Source organism: Rana temporaria, chromosome 5, assembly GCF_905171775.1.
Source record: "Rana temporaria chromosome 5, aRanTem1.1, whole genome shotgun sequence".
Classification (NCBI taxonomy): Eukaryota; Metazoa; Chordata; class Amphibia; order Anura; family Ranidae; genus Rana; species Rana temporaria.
Genome location: NC_053493.1, coordinates 334,550,639 through 334,572,223, shown reverse-complemented (window position 1 = coordinate 334,572,223; position 21,585 = coordinate 334,550,639). Strand labels below are relative to the sequence as shown.

At 44.4% G+C, this 21,585-nt stretch overlaps 1 protein-coding gene across 1 annotated transcript in view; it reads right to left on the bottom strand.

Moving 5' to 3' along the window:
- The window catches only part of PREX2 (phosphatidylinositol-3,4,5-trisphosphate dependent Rac exchange factor 2), a 370,987-nt gene that overhangs the window by 304,842 nt on the left and 44,560 nt on the right, over window positions 1–21,585 (bottom strand). The window contains exon 2 of the mRNA XM_040354370.1: window positions 1,907–1,978. Coding sequence (XP_040210304.1) covers window positions 1,907–1,978 — 72 coding nt within the window. The remainder of the gene's footprint in view (window positions 1–1,906; window positions 1,979–21,585) is intronic.

The following is a 21,585-nucleotide window of genomic DNA, read 5'->3' as shown; positions in this document are numbered from 1 at the left end:
TTGAGTTTTTTTCTGACAATATTTATTTTTTTCTGCCATTTTTCAAAGCCATTGTGCATGGACCCTTAAAGCTGAACTGTAGGTATGATTTGTCTTGCATAGTTTAATCAGCTAACTGGAACCAACAGCCTCACCAAAATGATGTAAATCTATCTAAGACTTCATGTACACAAAGCCTAAGCTGACCGCCGGCCGGTTGAAATGGTCCTATCCTGAACGCGATTCTTCCGCGTTCAGGAAAGGGAGGTTGAGGGAGGTTATACATCCGCTAACAGCAGCAGCAGCCTCTAAACTCTTGTAAAAGCTTATGTGTACATGAACACATAGGGGGTTATTTACTAAAGGCAAATCCACTTTGCACTACAAGTGCAAACTACAAAAGCAAAGTGCACGTGAAATTGCACTGAAAGTGCACTTGGAAGTGCAGTCGCTGTAAATCCGAAGAGGGACATGCAAGGAAAATAATAAACAGTGTTTTTGCTTGCACATGATTGGATAATAAACTCAGCAGAGCTTCCTGTCATTTCAGATCTACCCCTCAGATTGCACTTTGCACTTTGCACTTGTAGTTTGCACTTGTAGTGCAAAGTGGATTTGCCTTTAGTAAATAACCCCCCCAGGATTTTATGGAGCTGAGTTTAGGAACTTTGTCAGCTTGTAAACTCAAGTTCAAAAGCTGTAGTGTACATGAGCCCTAAGGGTTATATAAATGAGTCCTCAGGATATCCACAATCCAAAACAGTTTCTTCCACCCCCGGGCCCCTTAGCTCTACACAAAACTGATCAACCACTTACCAATTCTGCTTTTAAAGTGGTAGTATACCACAGACTTAAAAAAAAAAAATCCCTGCAAGGCAATGGCATAATGCGCTAGTATGCATCACCACGATGATGTAACTTTCACGCATGCATATGGTAGTCATGGTTTACAGCATAGAGTTCTGAAAGGACAGCACGGGTATGCAATCCCTTCACAGCGCATGAACTAATGACTTCACTGGCTGCATCCTCCAACACCGCAAGTTTAGGAGATATTCACAGCACCTACAGGTAAGCCTAAAGCTGGCCATACATCTATAGATTATTTGCAGATTTTCTATGGTTAGATGGAAAAAGTGCAACAGATTTCTCCATGTACGCTTAAACTGTGTGGATGGAGGAATCTCCCACTTTTTCCATCTGACTATAGAAAATCTGCAAATAATCTATAGGTGTATGGCCAGTCTTAGACCCCCATACACACCATTCGATTTTCTGTAGATTTTTGTCTTCAAATTTACTAAAACCATATAATATGAGGTCAAACCTTAAGGGTTTGTATGCAATCAGGCAGGCCCTTGCACTATATGGTTTTGGTAAATCTGAAGACCAAATTCTCCAGAAAATCTAATAGTGTTTGGGGCCTGAGGCCCCGTACACACGACCAGTTTCCTCGGCAGAATTCAGCTTCCGACCGAGTTTCTGGCTAAATTCTGCCGAGAAACCCGGCCGTGTGTACACTTTCGGCCGAGGAAGCCGACGAGGAGCTCGGCGAGGAAATAGAGAACATGTTCTCTATTTCCTCGTTGTTCTATGGGAGCTCTCGCCCCGCCGAGCTCCTCGGCGGCTTCAGTGCTGAACTGGCCGAGGAACTCGATGTGTTTGGCACGTCGAGTTCCTCGGCCGTGTGTACGAGGCTTTACTATAAGCTTACCTGTAGGTACAAGTTCAAAAGAGGAGTTTACTACCACTTCAGACATGCCCTGCTTGGTGATATTTAAAGAAAAGCTAAAACAAAGTCTCATGTTGGGTTGAGGGCTACAGTCTAACTAACCATGTTAGGGCTTTTTCATAATAATGTCATTTGTAGAAGACAAAATATAGCTCCCTATTCTACAACAAAAACATCAAGCATTTCAAAACTAACCTTTACAGTTTCCTCTGTGACATTTTTATCGAGTTTGTCAGCTGCATTTTGCATCATTCGGTGAAAAAATGCCTATGAAAGAAAAAGAGCAATGTGAAGATGTGTTATTAATAATGGCTAGAGAGGATCAGAAATATATCAGACTTACCCAATATCATTACCAACAATCAAAATAAGATAAAACAATGCAATAGTTAAAGCTATGCCAGTGTCATAAAATCACAAACGGCTAAATCAAGCAAGTACTGTATATAAATGCAGCCTTTAAAAAATAAAGTTTTGCCTTTACATGCAGTTTAACATTTGCTAACAATTCCCCAGCTTGGCTATTGTATTTTGATAACTGCCACAGGCGGCTGTCAGAATACCTGAACAATGACTGCATTTGATTGGATACAGCTGTTGTTCTTTTGATTTTTTAATCAAAGGATGTTGGGCAGGAGGGGGCCACCCACCATGCAAATTCAAACAGTTTATGGCTGGCATTGCTGTGAAAAGGTATGGGTCAGCAGGATTTTACAGAGGGATGAAGTTGGATACCTCTAAAACAGAAACAAGTTAAAACCAAAGTGTTCTCTGATTGGATGGCGTGGAATGGCAATGTCACGGCCCTGCCTCTTCATCTTGTCCATTCAGAGAACCCTTTTTTGGTGAATGGGTAGGGGTACGATGTACTCAATGCTCATTTACATAGGGGGAGGATCTGAGGGCTTCTTTCATAAATGGGGCTTCCAGATTCTGATTAGCACAGTTGTGAGGATGAGTCCCTTGTCATCATCAACATGGGGACAAGGTGCTTTGGGGTGGGGGGCAGAACCTCCCTGCACCTAAGAACCCACCCCTCTATGTTGAAAGCATGTGGCCTGGTATAGTACATGAGCGGGGGTGCGCTCGCATGTACCCCCTCTTTCCTGACCTGCCGGCCTGCATGCCAGAAAAAGGGTCTGGTATAGGCTAGGGGAGAACCCCATGCTGACAGCTGATGAGTCATCGGTTGTTAAGAACATGGCGGCCAGCTTCCCGTTCTGCTCCTTAGCAACCAGCTCAATGCGGTAAATTGCTGCATTAACTAATGCTGTAACTACCGCTAAATCAAACAAATATCGCATTAGTTATTTAACTACAAATTCTTATTGAATTGCACAATTGTTACCGCATGCAGTATTTCACTGCATAAGATTAGCCGTTATTTAACTCTTAGTGAATCGACCTCTATGTAAATATGAATTTGTTTTAAACCTCTAAGGTAAATAGGTAGTTAAAAAATATAAGAACAGTACCATCATCCAAAGTCTAGTAAGATAGTAGGAGGACTCCAGTAGGAGGAACCCCAAGAACTCAAGAGAACCACAAAACAAAGTGGGCAGGGAGGACTATTGCGGTACAAGATACGTGAGTGACCTCGGAAAGGAGCAATTTTATCAAAAAATATAAATCAATTTATTAATATAATAACAAACACAAGACAGAAATAAAAAAGCATCGAACATCAAGGACAAACAAAGTAAGAAAGGGGGGGACAGGGAACGGAGAAAAAAAAGGAGGGAAAGTGAAGGGGGAAGGGGAAAAGGCAAGAGAGGAAGAGGGGAAGAGGGGGAAAAGAGACCGAAAAGGGGTGAGGAGGGAGGGAGAGGGAGGGGAAAAGAAAACCTTTTCTCCTCCCTCTCTCCTCACCCCTTTACTCTCCCTCCTTTTTTTTCTCCGTTCCCTGTTCCCCCCTTTCTTTCTTTACCCCCCTCCCCTTTTCCCCCACCTATTCTTATCCTTCTTTCTCTTAATTTTTCAAGTTTTTGACACCCTTTTTGATCACCAGTCACTTTATCCATTTTTATTTCACTCACCACCAGGTCACTAGTGCACTCTCACTTAAAATTCCTCCCAGATTTATTGTGATAAGTAACTATATATACATAATGTACATATATATATCTATAGGTTCCCTTTCATATTCACCTCCTCGGCCGCCTTGGGAGATACTATATCCGTAGTCGCTTTGGGCGTTTGTAACTGATGGGACAGCTGCTCCTAGGTAGGCGACACTACCTCTATTTCCCCAATATATACTATTGATATATGCTATCCGTTGTTGGATGTCTTACATGCAACGGATTTGTTTTTGTCAATGTATTTATGTTTGATGTTTGTATATCAACTTGCAGATCTCCTGATGAAGCGATTTTGAATCGCGAAACTAGTTGAGAGACCCCTTGTACGTGACTCCACCACTCACCTGGACCCCCCTTCAGGAGATTGCACACCAGTGACTTGATCGGTTGTCACGCTACTTCAGTGTTGTCCATGGTTGCGGAAATGTGCCAGTAAAAATAGCAGAGATCGGTTTGGCTTGGAACTGCACATGGAGATTGGAGGCAGGGGGTGATTGAGGCAGGGGGTGATGGTGACTGTGGTGGCACCGCAGAGGCGGATGGAGGCAGGGGAAGATTTGAGGCAGGGGTAGATTGGTGGCAGAGGATGTTAGTGGCAGGGGGTGATTGGAGGCAGGGGGTGTTGGTGGCACTGCAGAGGGTGGGGGATGGGGACAGGGGTTGTTGGTGGCACCGCAGAGGGAGATGGAGGCAGGGGACGATGGAGGCAGGGGGTGATTGGAGGCAGGGGGCCTGGGGGAGATTGGAGGCAGGAGGAGATTGGAGGCAGGGGGTGTTAGTGGCAGGGGGTAATTGAAGGCAGGGGGTGATGGTGGCACCGCAGAGGGGGATGGTGGCATCGCAGAATGCGGCCAGAAAAGATTGGAGAAAAGGTATTTAGAGGCATCTTTTTACACTAACACTTACACAGTGTAGAGTGGCTTCATAAAACAGAGGGGCTGGCAGTGATTTTTTTTAACTTTACAAGCACTTTAATGAGACTTTTTTTTAATTGCCCATGCAGGCCAAATAAAATCTTGCACAGGTCTTACTTTCACCATAGGTCCTGGTGGCTTAACAAAGCAGTGTTCCTGGAGCAAGAAAGGTGTGAATATGCCGCTATGTCAACCTGCAGAGCAATGTGAACCTTTACCTTCATTTCACTTTAAATATCAGGCCTGAATATTTCTAAGACGGCAACACAGCCCATAAAACACCATTTAAATTTGACTGGGATTTAACACTAGATTTCGGAAAGTGTATATAAGAGATTATGGCAAATTGAGGGAAATGTGTTCTTTTTATGTGCCAGTGCCATACAACAAGCAATGAAAACACACATATCACACATTCAAAGTGTACATGGCAAGGAATCCCTGACTGAAAGGATTTGTAGATTCACGTCATACGTTTGAACCTCTGTCAAGTCTCTCTATGTGGCCCCCAGGATTGTATGGAAGCAGAAATACACAGTAACTGGTATTATCATATACTGTACATTCCACCAGGGATGCATTATCTCATGTATGTGCATATAAAGTCAAACTAGTTTCTGTTCCTTCTGCTTAGAATTACAGAAAATTAAGATTTATCTGAAATATTAACTGTGTGGGAAATCTGCTGCATTAAGTTCACACATATTAAAATAGTGAAGCATTTATTTCCCAGGGAAGCTGATATAAGCCTCAGCATGTGATTTTCATTTGGAAACATTTCCTGTTACAAACCTAAATAAATCAATGTGTTATAGGAAGTGTAACATTTACATTTTAATTAGGAGGCGACCAGGGCAATAGTATCTTTAACCAGTGCTTAGAAAAGGCCACCACAGCGCTCATAGTTAAAGTAACCCTGGCACCGTAAAAACAGCAACAGCAACAAAATAAAAGTACTTTCCGTAAGATTGTGAATCTCTTTTGTTTTTTTACCATAGCACTGTGGAAGCCTTTGGCCCATTGCCATTTCCTGCTATAAGGGTCCATTCACATTAGCTGCAATGGGACTGTATTGGGCGGCTATTCAAGCAAGATAAGGCAAAATGCCTTGTCTCCTGTTTGCCTGGTTCAAATCACTGTGTTTCAGTGGTGTGTGGGCAGGGTGAGGCGATACTTTTTTTCACCGCAGTGCAGTGTTAGGGAATCCACCATCTCGCACCACACAGTGCCCAATTGAATTGAATGAAATTTCACCGGGTGGCATTTCAATAAAGTTCAGTTGAAAAAAAAGTGGTGTGATTCGCTGAGTTTGACACATTGGCATTGCAACAATCCCACCAGATGCACCACACACCAGCTGCTGTAAATTAGCCCTTAAAGTGTATGTAAACTCTAAGGCCCGGATTCTCAAAAGAGATACGACGGCGCATCTCCAGATACGCCGTTGTATAGAGATACAACGGCGCTAGGCAGAGGCCTAGCGCCGTCGTATCTATGCGACTGATTCTCAGAATCAGTTACGCATAGATATTCATTAGATCCGACAGGCGTAAGTCTCTTACGCCGTCGGATCTTAAATGCAATTTTTTGCATTAAAGGTGGCGCTTCCGTCGATTTCCCCATTGAGTATGCAAATTAGCTAGATACGCGAATTCACGAACGTACGCGTGGCCGACGCAGTAAAGTTACGACGTTTACGTTAGGCTTTTCCCGGCGTAAAGTTGCCCCTGGGTCTATGAGGCGCAGCCAATGTTAAGTATGGCTGTCGTTCCCGCGTCGAAAATTTATAAATCTACGTCGTTAGCGTAAGTCATCCGTGAATGGGGCTGGACGTAATGCGCGCACGAATCTGGACCTCACTGCGCATGTGCAGAACTTTGGTCAGCGCAATCAGTGAGATAGGTAAAAGGCCAAGCGTACTTAGTTTGAAGATCGCCCTGTGTCTAAATAGCCCCAGTCAAACAGACTTCAATTGCAAAAGTATTTCCCTGTGTTCCCTTCCTAAAGCAAGTTGCTTCTGCTTTGAACGTTTGTCAGTGTTTGTTGGTAAGATTTGTTTGTGGGAAAAGTGTTTGTGGAGTTGGAGGGTATAGTTGGTGTTTGTTTTTGATAAGTGTTTGTTTTTTGTTTTCCTTTTTTGCCTGTTTGTTTTTGATAAGTGTTTGTTTTTTGTTTTCCTTTTTTGCCTGATTGTTTTTGATAAGTGTTTGTTTTTTGTTTTCCTTTTTTGCCTGATTGTTTTTGATAAGTGTTTGTTTTTTGGGTGAGTTCCCTGTTGCTGGGTGTTGTCTGTCATGGCTCCCAAGCGCAGCAAGCTTAATTTTACCCTGGCAGAGAAGCATATACTTGCTCAGGGCGTCATTAAATTTGGGCGATTTCTCCATGGCCCTGAGAGCCACAACACCACCCCGGCCAGGAGGAAGGAGATCCTTCAAAAGATCACCGATCGGATCAATGCGGCGGGGGGGGGGGAGACCAGGACCATCGCTGGAGTTCAAAAAAAAATTAATGACTTGAGGAGCGTGTCCCGGAACAAGCTGGCAACGCTGCATGCCCATACCAGGGGCACTGGAGGAGGGGGACCCTGCCCAGTCAGGATGAGTGAGGAGGAATGGGCAGTGGCCCAGTGTTTCCACCCACAGCAGGTGGTGGGCCTGCCTGGCTTTGACAATGATCCTCTTATGAGGACAGGTCATTTTTTGGAATTTCTATCTGGTGATTAGCATGTGTGGGTGGGGGAAGGGAAGATGTGCCAAGTGTGTGGATCCAACAACCTGTGATTGTTTTGTGTCCTCCCCAGATGGCCAGGAGGTTGCAGCCCCATCAGCCCAAGAGGTGGCAGCCCAATCAGCCCAGGAGGTGGCAGCCCCATCAGCCCAGGAGGTGGCAGCCCCATCAGCCCAGGAGGTGGCAGCCCCATCAGCCCAGGAGGTGGCAGCCCCATCAGGTCAGGAGGTTGCTGGCCCATCAGGGCAGGAGGTTGCTGGCCCATCAGGGCAGGAGGTTGCTGGCCCATCAGGGCAGGCTGCTGCACCACCCCCAAGACAGGCTCATGCAGAGTCCCAAGAAGGGCAGGATTCGCCATGGGAGGGGAGTGCCCACAACTCCCCTAATTTGGATGTTGAGTGGGAGGAGGATGAGGGGGAGGAAGATGACAATATTCTGATTGGGCAGGAAATAATGATGGGCCAAGATATGGCCTTTGAATCATCCCCTGAGGGAACCCCACAGGCGCCCAGCAGTCAGGCCACCATCATGGGTCGCCCCTTCCAACCCTCCTCCAACATGCAGCAGCACCCATGGCTCACTCCAACTCCTCCTCCAAGGCCACAAGCCTCAGGGGCAAGTAGGAGGCCGACCCCGGAAAACAGGGGGGGGTTGGTGCGTCTGCCGGTCAGTCTGTTGAGGGACAATGTCCGGCAGACCCGCAGTCTGTCTGCAATACAAAAAACAATGACCAAGGTGGAGCGCAGCCTGGGTGCAATGAGGGAGTCACTGGGTGACGTGGCCACCAACTCCGTGGGGGTCATCACCTGTTTGTGGGACCTGAGGAACGCCACAACAGGTGTGGCCCAGGAGGTGACTGCCCTCACCCAGGCTGTGCAGGCCAATACCCGGGCTGTGCAGGCCAATACGGCTGACATTACTTCCTGTCTGACAAGGATAGCCGTTGCCTTGGAGGGAAGGCCAGCAGGAGGACAGACACCAGGGGAGGCTGCTTCCTCCCCTGTACAGTCCCCCACCCCTCAAAATACTCCCTCCCCTGCACAGTCCCCCCCCTGAAAATACTCCCTCCCCTGCACAGTCCCCCCCCTGAAAATACTCCCTCCCCTGCACAGACCCCCCCCGTGAAGATCCCCCAGTCGGCCGTGGCCGTCCCCGTGGCCGTGCCCGTGGCCAGCCCAGAAGGAGCACTCGGCAACATCCTTAATTTGCAGAGGTACTTTTGATTTTTTTTTGATACTGTACTTATGATTTGGTTTATGTGTGTGAATGATGTGTGAATGTGGGGGGGGTGGCATTCCTGAAAACATAAGGGTGTCACCCTCAGTTTTGGTGGAGTAGGGATCCCCAGGACCAGGGAGAAGTCATCCTAGGTTCCTGAATGGTGTATGAATGCACAGTGACATAATTGGAGCCGTGGCGGGGCGTTACTGCTCCAAAGTACCAAAGGGGGGGGTACTTGGATCTAATCCAATTCGATGTGCATGTGATGTGTCTGTGCTAGGGACCACAGTGACGTGCATTCATGCATTCTCATTGTGAGATAATTAATGTGCGTTTTGTGACAAAAAAAAAACATTCTCATTGGCATATAAGTAATGTGCATTTATTTTGCAAAGAAAAGATTTAAAGGTCACATAATCTCTGTGATTTGTTCTGGGCAAAGCAAAAACAAAAAGATAATTAGGATCCATTTACTGGGCAAAGATGCCTTCAGACAGTTGTCTCCTTATTGCCTGGCCCTCAGCAGACCGGGTAGAGGGGTTTGGGGGGGGGGGATTGCCTGGGTGGGGGGTTAGGTCAGGACATATCTCCACATGCAGGCCCCTTCTTAAAGCAAAATTGTGCAGGATGCAACATGCCCCAATAATTTGGCAGACAAAGTCTGGGGAATACAATAGTGTACCCCCAGTCTTGTCAAGGCATCTAAATCTGGACTTGAGAAGGCCAAAAGTCCGCTCTACTATTGCCCGGGTCTGGATGTGCACCTCATTGAATTTCCGTTCTCCGGGTGTTTGGGGGTTCCTAAAGGGGGTCATCAGGTGGGGTCCCAACGCATATCCTGAGTCACCTGTAAGGGAAAAGACAGGAGGATATTAGTCATGCATGTGCCCCTTGTGATGTCTGCATCATGGGGGGGGCATACCTGACACCAATGTCACTCACCAATCAGCCAGCTGTCTCCATAAACGTTCATCTCAAAGTCTCTGTAGATCTTGGTCTGCCTTAGGATGTAACTATCGTGGCACGAGCCTGGAAACTTGGCACGAACGTGCCAGATGAGGCCATGTGCATCTACGATAACCTGTACATTTATCGAATGCCAGCCTTTCCTATTTCTGAACAGGTGTTCAGTATCATGGGGGGGCTTTAGTGCCACATGGGTGCAGTCTATCGCCCCGATGGTCTTTGGAAAGCCAGCAATGTTATAAAAGTCTGTCATGGCTTGCACACGCTGGTCCTCCTGGGTGGGCATGACAAACTGGTTGCTCATGCGCCGCAGTATGGCAGGGACCACCTGATGGACACATTTGCTCATTGATGACTGCACCATCCCAGCCACACCTCCAGATGCTCGCTGGAATGAGCCACTCGCTAAAAAATGGAGGGTTGCCATCACTTTTTCAAGAGGTGTCAGGGCATGGGAACGTAGGGTTGGGGCGATTAGATCCTCATGAAGGAGTTGGGTGATCTCCAGGATGGCCTCCCTATCAAAACGGTAGTTGCCAATCACCTCATAAGCTGGCATTTGCCAAATATCACGCCGTGGACGATAAACTCGCGCCTGTGCCCTCATCCTCCTCCTCTGTGCCCTCCTCCTCCTTTGTGCCTGTAAGGCAGCAAGTGCCGTCAAAATCATCGCTGGTCCTGGCATTTTTCAACAAATAACCTTCACAACTAGAGCTCTAACCTCTAGTCACTACCTTCAGCAAACCCTTCCACAGCATGTGTAAAATTAGGGCTGGTTTTATAATGTGGAAATTTAGTCAGAAAAACTAACAGGTGCGCACAGGGCGGAAAATACGGCACACACACTTAATTCTGAGAATCGCCCTAACTCCCTCATTTGCATCTTTGCCTATCAAAAACAGCGGCGAGCCTAGCGTAATTTGCGCCCGGGAATGCGCAGGTGTAACTAATTTAAGTACGGCTGAAAATACGGAAATGTTTGCTTAAGTCGTTTTGACGATCGTGCGCAAATATACGCGCCGTGTAAATTTAGAAAAATGGAGTTAAGTCTGCGTATCTCTTTTGAGAATTTGGCCCATGGTTTTTACACTTTTCCCAAGATACGTTATTTTAGCTGTGTATGAATAAAATTTATGTTTTAGGGCTAAGTGGGTTCTGTGTGTAGAGAGATTGACGCACACAGCTCTCTCATTGATTTATCAGATATCAGTAAACTGGTATCGTATAAGTATTTAGGGTTAGGGGGTTAGGGTCAGGGTTAGGGTTTCCCATTGAAGAATAAGGCTAGGACTCAGGAATTGGAACAGGGATCTCCCCCAGAGGTCAAAGGTCAGAAGGCGGGTTCCCATAGGTCAAAGGTCACGGAGCATTGCTGACCCACCCCCATCAAAGTGTACCGCCTAACCCAACTAAGTGGGGGAATGAACAAGTCGGGGAACGAACAAGTCGGGGAAAGCATAAAAAAAAACATAAATCTGTGTATCTATTTAGAATTCTACATGAATATGCGCAAGTACACATATAAATCACACCTTCCTCTTGGATAGTAGATAAAATTTTTCGATTGTTTGGCATTCTGGGAGCTAAACATACACACTATATGGACCATGCACAATTTTTTTTAAGCAGGAACTTTCTGCCAGGAAGATTTGGTCTTTATACATCAGTAAAGCGTGCAAGGACCGTTACAATGAACTTCTCTTAAGGTTCTTGCACAGGGGCACCAAAAATGCAACATTATTAGGCATTCAGGCATTTATTTTTATTGATCTGAATGCAACCTATTGCTTTCATTGGGTCTGTACACAGAGGCACATAAATATCAGTAAATTAGCGCCATGTTTACATCAGTAAAAAGTATGGGCAGTCAGATGTAAATGCAGCTCCTATCTATTTACACTCAACTGCCATCTGATCCGATATGCTAGATGGAAGGGAAACAGATCCCCATCCCTCTATTTTTAGTGAAGCAGATAATATTATTATTATTATTTAGGTACTTATATAGCGCTGTCAATTTACGCAGCGCTTTACATATACATTGTACATTCACATTGGTCCCTACCCTCAAGGAGCTTACAATCTAAGGTCCCTAACTCACATTCATATACTAGGGCCAATTTTAGACAGAAGCCAATTAACCTATTAGCATGTCTTTGGATATGATTGGATGTAAGCAGGTGTCCGTTTATACCCACTAAAGGAAAATGGAGGGTCCAATCGGACCGTTAGTGTGAAAAGGGGCCTAAGTAGCTAGGGAGTGGGTAGGTTATTGCAGTTTTGCTTAGCCGGGTGTAGAAGAGGTTACTAGCTGAATGTTGATGTAAAGCTACAGATGTCCTTTAAATCTTACTCCAGAGAAATGTTCAAGGGTTGGTTTGGGAATCCGCACATAAAAACGATTACATGGACAGTTCACTGAATACTGGTGTAAATCGGTCCTTAGAGGAAACTTAAGACAGGATTTCCATATTGTCATTCTGATCCTGCAAATCTTCCTGTCAGCATAATATCTTTACAAAAAAAAACAGACACAATAGAGCAGACTTTCTGAAACTTTACAGTATGGAGGAACCTTTAAAATTAATTTCAGGTCTCAGGGAACCCCTGCTGATAATGACTTAAAGGGGTTGTAAAGGTAAAAATGTTTTTCCCTAAATAGCTTCCTTTACCTTAGTGCAGTCCTCCTCCCTTACCTCATCCTTCCATTTTGCTTTTAAATGTCCTTATTGCTTCTGAGAAATCCTCACTTCCTGTTCTTTGTCTTTCCCTGTTCTTTGTCTTTGCCTCAAGAGAAAGCCTCTTGAGGGAAAGGGACGAGCAGGCAAGTCAGGACACTCTCTACTTTGCAGATAGGGAAAGGAGCTGTGTGTTAGTGGGCACCTGACACTCCTGCTTGCCCCCTCCCCCCTCAAGAGGCTTTCTCCACACCAGGGAGAAAGCCTCGCATTACTGTGTGGAGTTACCGACAGAAGAACAGGAAGTGAGGATTTCTCAGAAGAAATAAGGACATTTTAAAAGCAAAATGGAAGGATGAGGTAAGTGAAGGAGGACTGCACTAAGGTAAAGGAAGCTATTTAGGGAAAAAACATTTTTCCTTTACAACCCCTTTAATATCTCATGGTACATAAACATTAACAGTATGTTGTAGATGTAGAAATAAATTAAAAATAAGTAGTGTGACACACTTAGCATTTGACACCCAGGACTGCGCTATTCCACAAAATAATTTTCTGAAAAAATTATGAAATTAAACAAACAAACAATAATTGCCAGACAATAAGACAAGACAAAGAAAATGTGTAGTATTCCCTCATTTGGTGGTCAATAAAGAAATGCCTTCTTTTTTTGACAGTCAGTAGAAACGTGTCTTTTTTCATTTGGTACCCTCTAACATTGGTGGTTGGGGGAAAAGGTACATCTTTAAATGAAGAAGATTAGTTAATTGCTCCCTTACATTTGTGGACAGAGGAGAAGTTACTTCTTTGAGTGAAGGTTAGTGGATTGCTCCTTTACACTGGTGTTCAGAATGGCGGCATCTTCTCTAACTGGCTTCCTCTACAAGTGCCTACTTTCAGTATACAATTGCACATCCACTAATGACATGGAGTGAGCACTATGAGGTTTACAGATGTAGCCTGAACATGCTAGTGTCAACATGGCAGCTTGCAGTGACACACCTCCTGTATTAAAGTGCCTACACTCTTGGTGGAGCAATAATAGAGACACCTATGGACAGAAGCATTGTCAGCCTGGGGGAAGGATAGTGTTAGATGCACTACAAAATTTAGATACACTAACAAATTGAAGCCAGACTCCAGCTGCCACTTTTTAAACATTTACAGTAATAGTTTTGTTCCTTTTGGAATAAAGGTCTTACATAAATGAATAAAAGCTGATCTTTATTATATGACCAACCATATCGGCAGTTCACATGGGGTATCCGGAGCACTGGTCCTACTAGATTTTAGTTAGGGATATCAGAGTAAAGGGGGTTAAATGTACACCACACTTTTCAGATATGTATTTGTAAAAAAATGTGAAAAACATTTATCATTTTCCTTCCACTTCACAATTATGTGCCACTTTGTGTTGGTCTATCACATAAAATCCCAATAAAATACATTTACATTTTTGGTTGTAACATGACAAAATGTGGAAAATTTTAAGGGGTGTGAATAATTTTTCATGGTACTGTACTTGTGCATCCCTGTTTTAAAGAACAATGCCTTGCACGGGCCTGATCTTTAATACACGCGTGAACAAGGCCTAACTGGGTAGATCATCAAGTGAAAATAAAAAGGAAAAAATTCTAAAAAGAAAGTGAAGGCAGTCATCACATGTGAAGCCTCGTACACACGACCGAGGAACTCGACGGGCGAAACACATCGTTTTCCTCGTCGAGTTCCTTGATAGGCTGTCGAGAAACTCGACAAGTCAAGTTTCTCCATTCCCGTCGAGGAAAAAGAGAACTTGCTCTCTTTTTGGCTCTTCGATTTTTTCGACAGTTTCCTCGACGAAAATGTACACACGACCGGTTTCCTCGGCAAAAAAATATCTCCCAGCAAGTTTCTTGCTGTTTTTTGCCGAGAAACTCGGTCGTGTGTACGAGGCCTGAGAGTTGGTAAGTTGCAATAAAATAATTGTTTGCATTTGGGTTTAATACCACTTTACGCATAAAAAAGGGCATTATGTCTTGCATGCCACATGAGTGATACACAGCAGTGGCTTTAATGGTGCTGACTGTAATTCCGATGGGGAAGTTTCAACATTCACTAAAGGAAAAAAATCTTGCAAGTGCAACTTTGCTACCCGTTAAAGCCTCCTTTTGTGTACAGGAGGTACGATACTCCCATCTTCAGTATGGCCTTATCTGAAATACAGAGCTCACTGTTCTTTTCACGCGCCAAACTCAATTATTTTCATTTAAAATGATTTGCAAGAAACATAACTCAACCTATACCCAGCTATTCAAATACATATGCATTGTTATTCTTTAAATACAATTGCAAAAGTTCAACAAGAAAAGACTTTTAAACTTGAACTTTTTCTAAGAAGTCAGCTTCACCAGTACGTGATTTTGTCAGTCAGGGAATTCTGCAAATCCCATACATAAAGCAATAAGCCTAGAGCTTCCCCATTGAGTGTCGTGCTGTGACTGAGTCAATAAATGTTAAGCTAAAATGAAAAATCAATACGTGTCTCAATTGAGTAGGTCACTTTCAGCAATGTTGCACCTTCTCAGTTACCATTTCACTTTGTGTTACCAGTAGCATAGGGGACCAGGAGGCAATTCTAAATATATCCCTAATGGAAAATCATACTAATGGCACAAATCACACCAAACGTATGTATATTTCATTAATGTAGCACAAACATGGCTTACAATAAAAGTGGATATAGTTAAAACAATATCTAAAAACAAGAAAACAATAACAAGAGGAAAACACATACTCTAGACCAATTGTCACTTAGTAGGTAGTCTACACTTGGCATATTCACCGGTACTAGTTGTAAACATTATGGGGTTGATTTACTAAAAAAAAACTCACTTTATGAAGTTTCCCAAACATTTCATTCCTTGATTTCTGTGACAATTATTCACTATGCCCTGTAAGTAGGCCCTGCTGTGTCACACATTTCACAGAACCTGCCTTCTGAACTACAGAGGTACCGAGAGTAGGAGTTTCAGGGGGCCGAGACAGTACAGAAATCATGTAAGCTTATATTGGATTGTCAAATGTAACTATTGTTTGTATTGCTGTTACAATGCTGATGTCATAAAAAACAGAGTTAAAGCTGTGACCATTTGACTCCTTTAACCACTTCCCTTCTGGCCTATTGCAGAATGACGGCCAGGTGGTGGTTCAGTTATCCTGACTGGGAGTCATGTGACGTCCAGCAGGATAACAGCCGCCGTGGGGACACGAATCGTGGTGATCGGTGGTGCGACTTGTCAGTCTGACACTGATGGAGGCTCTTTACCACTTTTATTCAATTATGTCCAATCACGGCTGATCACAATGTAGAAGGAAGAGCTGTTGATTGGCTTTTCCTCACTCGCGTCTGACAGATCGGCTGCTCTCCTGACAGGGGGGGTCTGTGCCGATTGTTTATCAGTGCAGCTCCCCCTCAGATGCCCGCCCAGGACCACCAGGATGCTGACAGGACTACCAGAGATGGCCACCACCACACTGGACCACCAGGTATTCCACCCTAGACCACCAGGGATATGCCAATCAGTGCCCAGGCAGCTGCCAATCAACACCCAGGCATCTGCCAATCAGTGCCCATCTACAATGCCTGCCAGTGCCATCTATCAGTGCCGCTTATCTGTGCCCATCAGTGTTGCCTATCAGTGCCACCCATAAGTATCCATCAGTGCAGCCTTTCAGTGCCCATTCGTGTCACCTATCAGTGCCCATCAGTGCCCACTAGTGCCTCCCATGAGTGCGCATCAGTGCCGCCTATCAGTGCCCATCAGTGCTGCATATTAGTGCCACCCATCAGTGATGCTTACCAGTGCCCATAAGTGCTGCCTATCAGTGGCCATCATCAGTGCCCGTCAGTGCCACCTTATCAGTGCCCATCAGTGCCACCTTATCAGTGCCCATCAGTGAAGGAGAAAATGTACTTAATTTTATATCAAACAAAAATAAATTAATTTTTTTCAAAATGTTCTGTCTTTTTTTTTATTTGTTTAGCAAAAAATAAAAACCGCAGAGGTGATCAAATACCACCAAAAGAAAGCTCTATTTGTGGGAACAAAATTATAAAATTCTGTTTGGGTACAGTGTATGATGACTGTCATTGTCATTTAGACAGAAACATCGCTGAAAGCTGAAAATATATATATATATATATTAAATCTACATATATTTTTTACTAATGGTTTAAAGCGATAGTCACTATTCTGTACTCCTACTTCTGGACCTCTCTGCTGCCTTCGATACAGTTGACCACCCCCTCCTCCGTAAAAAACATCACTCCTTCGGTCTCCGTGACTCCACTCCTCGTTGGTGCTCATCCTATCAATCCCACCGCACCTTCAGTGTTACTTGCAATTCTACCTTCTCCTCTCCTCTTCGTATTTCTGTCAGGGGCCCCTAAGGTTCTGTTCTTAGACCTCTCCTATTCTCTATTTACATCTCTCCCCTGATAGCTTTTCACGATGTTCACTATTTTACTATCAGATATACAGTACCAGTCTGGATGTCACACTACTTCCTCAAACTTAATCTATCCAAAACCAAACTTATAATATTTCCTCCCCCATATGCCCCTTCCCCTGATCTCTCTGTCAAAATGGATGGGACAACTATAAGCCCCTCCCCGCATGCCAAGGTCCTAGGTGTAGTCCTGGACTCTGAACTCTCTTTTAAGCCCAATGTCCAATCACTGTCCAAATCTTTCCGCCTCAACCTCTGCAACATTTCCAAAATACTTCCCTTTCTAACCAATGACACAACAAAGCTCTTAATTCACTCCCTGGTCATCACTCGCCTTGACTACTGCAACTCCCACATCATTGGCTTACCTCTACATAGGCTATCCCCCTTCAATTGATCATGAATGCTGCTACCAGACTCATCCACCTTACCAATCGCTCTGTGTCTGCTACTCCTCTCTGTCAGTCTATCCACTGGCTTCCGCTCACCCAACTAGTTAAATTCAAAATACTAATAACTACTTACAAAGCCTTCCACGTCTCTGCCACCTCATCTCAAAATACCAACCTAATCATTCTCTTTGTTCCTCTCAAGACCTCCTGCTCTCTAGCTCCCTCATCACCTCCTCCCATGCTCGCTACCGGGACTTTTCCAGTGCCTCTCCAATCCTATGGAACTCGTTACCCCAATCTGTCCGATTATCTCCTACTCTATTAGCTTTTAGACAATCCCTGAAAACCTTCCTTTTCAGAGAAGCCTATTCTACCCACACCTAACAACTGTATTTTCATTTTCTCCATCTGTTCATCCCCCACAGCTATTACCTTTTGTTCCACTTGACCCTCCCTTCTAGGTTGTAAGCTCTGACGGCCAGGGCCCTCTGATTCCTCCTGTACTGAATTGTATTGTAACTGTACCGTCTGTCCCCCATGTTGTAAAGCGCTGCACAAACTGTTGGCGCTTTATAAATCATGTATAATAATAATAATAATAATAATTTCTACGCTGATGACACCCAAATCTCTCTCTACCACTCAGCTCACTCCATTAGTCTCCTCACGCATTACTAATTTAGTGACCAACATATTAGCCTGGATGTCACACCACTTCCTCAAATGAATCTATCCAAAACCGAGCTCATAATATTTTCTCCCCCATGTGTCCCCTCCCCTGACCTTTCTCTGTCAAGATAAATGGTGCAACTATCGGCCTATCCCTGCATACCAGGGTGCTAGGTGTAATCCTGGGCTCTAAACTCTCCTTTTGGTCCAACATCTAATCATTGTCCAAATCTTGCCACCTCAACCTCCACAATATCTCCAAAATACACCCCTTCTTAACCAATGACACCACAAAGCTTCTTATTCAACCTCCTGGTTATCTCTCACTTTGACTACTACAACTCCCTCCTCATAGGCTTACCTTTACACAGGTTATCCCCCCTTCAGTTTGTCATGAATGCTGCCGCTAGGCTCATCCACCTTACCAACCATTCAGTGTCTGACACCCCTCTTTGCCAAGCCCTTCACTGGCTTAAGTTCAACTAACAAATTACAATCAAAATACTAACAACAACTTACAAAACTATCCACAAATCTGCTCCCAGCTACATCACTAACCTAGTCTCAAAATACCAACCAAATAATTCTCTTTGTTCCTCCCAAGACCTCCTGCTCTATGAATCGTGTGAGGCCCCATACACACGACTGAGTTTCTCTGCAGAATTCAGCCAGAAACTCGATCGGAGCTGAATTCTGCCGACAAACCCGGCGTGTGTACACTTTCGGCCGAGGAAGCCGACGAGTTCCTCGTCGAGCCAAATAGAGAACATGTTCTCTATTTCCTCGTTGTTCAATGAGGAAAGTTGGCTCGCCGAGATCCTCGGCGGCTTCACACAGAACTCGACGAGCACAATAAAAGGACATTCCTGGAAAGAAAAGAAAATTCACGGAAAGAAAAGACGTTTCCCAGCCACGAAAATTATTTTCTGTAGCAACATGAGGTGAAATTGAAGGCTTGGTTGGTTGAATTTCGAAATCAATGGTGGTACCATCGGATCACAAAACGCACAAAATTTCAGATTTTTTTAAGAAAATTTGTTTGAAATTTGACCCATGTATGGCCTGCATAAGACAGGCCTCACACGGTGCAAATTTATTTCTTGCAACCATGGGTTGCAAGAAAGAAATTCCCACAATTCCCATATCAACACAGGTGGTGCTGACAGGGGAGTCAGCAATTGTCCTCTCCCAGGGGCAAGGGAAGCTGTTCCCACCGGAAGAAAACAGTCATTATCGCTAGAGGCTATAGCAGCCAATTGCGATTATCGCACCCAAATCCGGCAGGCAGGTTGTACCCAAGTTGGTACATTTAGCCTGCCTATTAACGGAAAACAAAACTCTGCCAGTTTCTGCTGAACCATCTGAGATTCAAACCGTATTTGACTAGCCTAAGGCAACAGATGATCAAACTAGTCAAGCAATCTTCTGCAACACACCAACCCTTCGGGAAAATGCAATTTGCCAAATCACCAGTCTGGACCTGAGTATATTAGGAAGGTGTTTATTGTACTAAAAATCTGAGAGATGTTCACCTACCCCAAGGTAACAGTGTAATATGCAGCCCTAAGATTGGAGTACATAGAAGCACGTTATTGCTTTGAGACAGGTAGGTGTCATTTAATTATTATGCAAGCTGATATGTCCTAGAATCTTATTCTAATAGACAATTCAAAGACAATTGTCCTGTGTTTTAAACAGATAAGTCAGTCTGAAGTTTTAAACATGATTATTTTTTAAATAATATTAATAAAATCTATGAATGTTTAATGAGAGACCCTCCAGGAGACTGGCTAATGGATCAAACAGAAATCACTTTTATAGCCCAGAGGGTTTAAAAGCCTTTTGTTCACAAGCAGGTTAATACTTAGCAAGCTGCCGTAGTCATTACAGTCTGCCTGCAGCCAGTTAAAACAGATTGTACTATACTACTTATAAGGAGTATAAATGGTTCTCTTGCTTAGAAATCACATTATTAGTTTTAGAGGTTGCCGTGCTGTATTATAAACCAAGCCGACAATAGTAAATTAGGCTAAATGGTCCCTCCAGTTTGTCACCAGAGTCTTGTGAATTAAAATGTGTGATTTCTAACAAGTTCCAACAAAAGTAACTCAAAAGGAAATGTGATGCACTTATAAAAGACTGGTTCAAAGCACACCTGTCACCCACAGAACAGCACAATAAACCAATGCCTAGACAGATGTGAGCTAAATGTACAAAAAGCACTGTATGTTACCAAGAGTGCACATTATGGCCGCACATTATAGTTTCTTTCAGCTACTATTAATTTTAAATACTTATGTGAAAGATAAATATTAAAGTGGATCTAAACCCAGAACGAATGACAACTTAAGCACTGTGTATCATAGACAACTGTCACATTTTCTTTCAACCTTTGCTGCATCTGAGTGCTGCTTATCTCCTGCGGCCTTTTTCTGTCCACCAGCACTTCATCAATGGCTTGGTAGCACTTACCCCCGCAGGAGCCACTGGTGATGATGGGTCCTCTGTTCTGCCACAACTCTCCAAACTGATAGTCCCCTTTGACACACTTAGTCATATACTAAAGCCATCCACGCCTGTGGACTTAAAGCGTGGGTTCATCCTAAAAAAAAATTCTAACATTACATCCAGCATACTAACGACATGTAAAGTATGCTGTTTTTTTTTTTCTCCATACATACCGTTTAATTGTTATTTTCGCCCAGGCTTCCGGGTTCTGATTCCCGCGGGACTGGGCGTTCCTATTGAAAGCTTAGCTGATTGACGTCTGGTGAAAATCTTCCCATGGCGCATAAAGCACGTCACCAGTTTTCCAGAAATAGCCGACCTGCGAGTCGGTTCTATATGGCACCTGCGCAGTCAGCTCTACACGGCCGGCGCAGGCGACGTATATCGCCGACTCGCATGTCGGCTATTTACGGAAAATTGGTGACGCGCTTTATGCGCCATGGGAAGATTTTCACCAGACATCAATCAGCTAAGCTTTCAATAGGAACGCCCAGTCCGGCAGGAATCAGAACCCGGAAGCCTGGGCGAAAATAACAATAACGGTATGGGCCGCCACTGCTATATGAGGAGCAGGTAATGCAAAGTATGGATGTCGGAACAAGCGTATATTTTTACGTCGTTTACATAAGTCATACGTGAATGGGGCTGGGCGTAGGTTACGTTCACGCCGTTGCCATTGAGCCGTCGTATCTTAGGGCGTAAATTTGACGTGATTCTGAGCATGCGCGCAGTATGGGCCACCCCTGCTATATACCCCATGCGCGCGGTATGGGCCACCCCTGCTATATGAGGCGCAGGTAATGCAAAGTATGGATGTCGGAACAAGCGTATATTTTTACGTCGTTTACGTAAGTCGTACGTGAATGGGGCTGGGCGTAGGTTACGTTCACGCCATTGCCATTGAGCCGTCGTATGTTAGGGCGTAAATTTGACGTGATTCTGAGCATGCGCGCGCGCATGCGCCGTTCGTACGGCGCTTCATTTACATGGGGTCACGATTCATTATAATACAACATGCCCACTACCAGCCTACTTTGAATTACGCTGGCTTACGCCCGCCCATTTACGTTAAGGCCGGCGTACATATGGGAGCAAGTGCTTTGTGAATACAGTACTTGCCTCTCTACGTTACGTCGGCGTAGCGCATATGAGATGCGCTACGCCCGCTCAAAGATACGCCAATGTATCTGAATCCCGGTCTATATATTTATTTTAAGCAGAGACCCT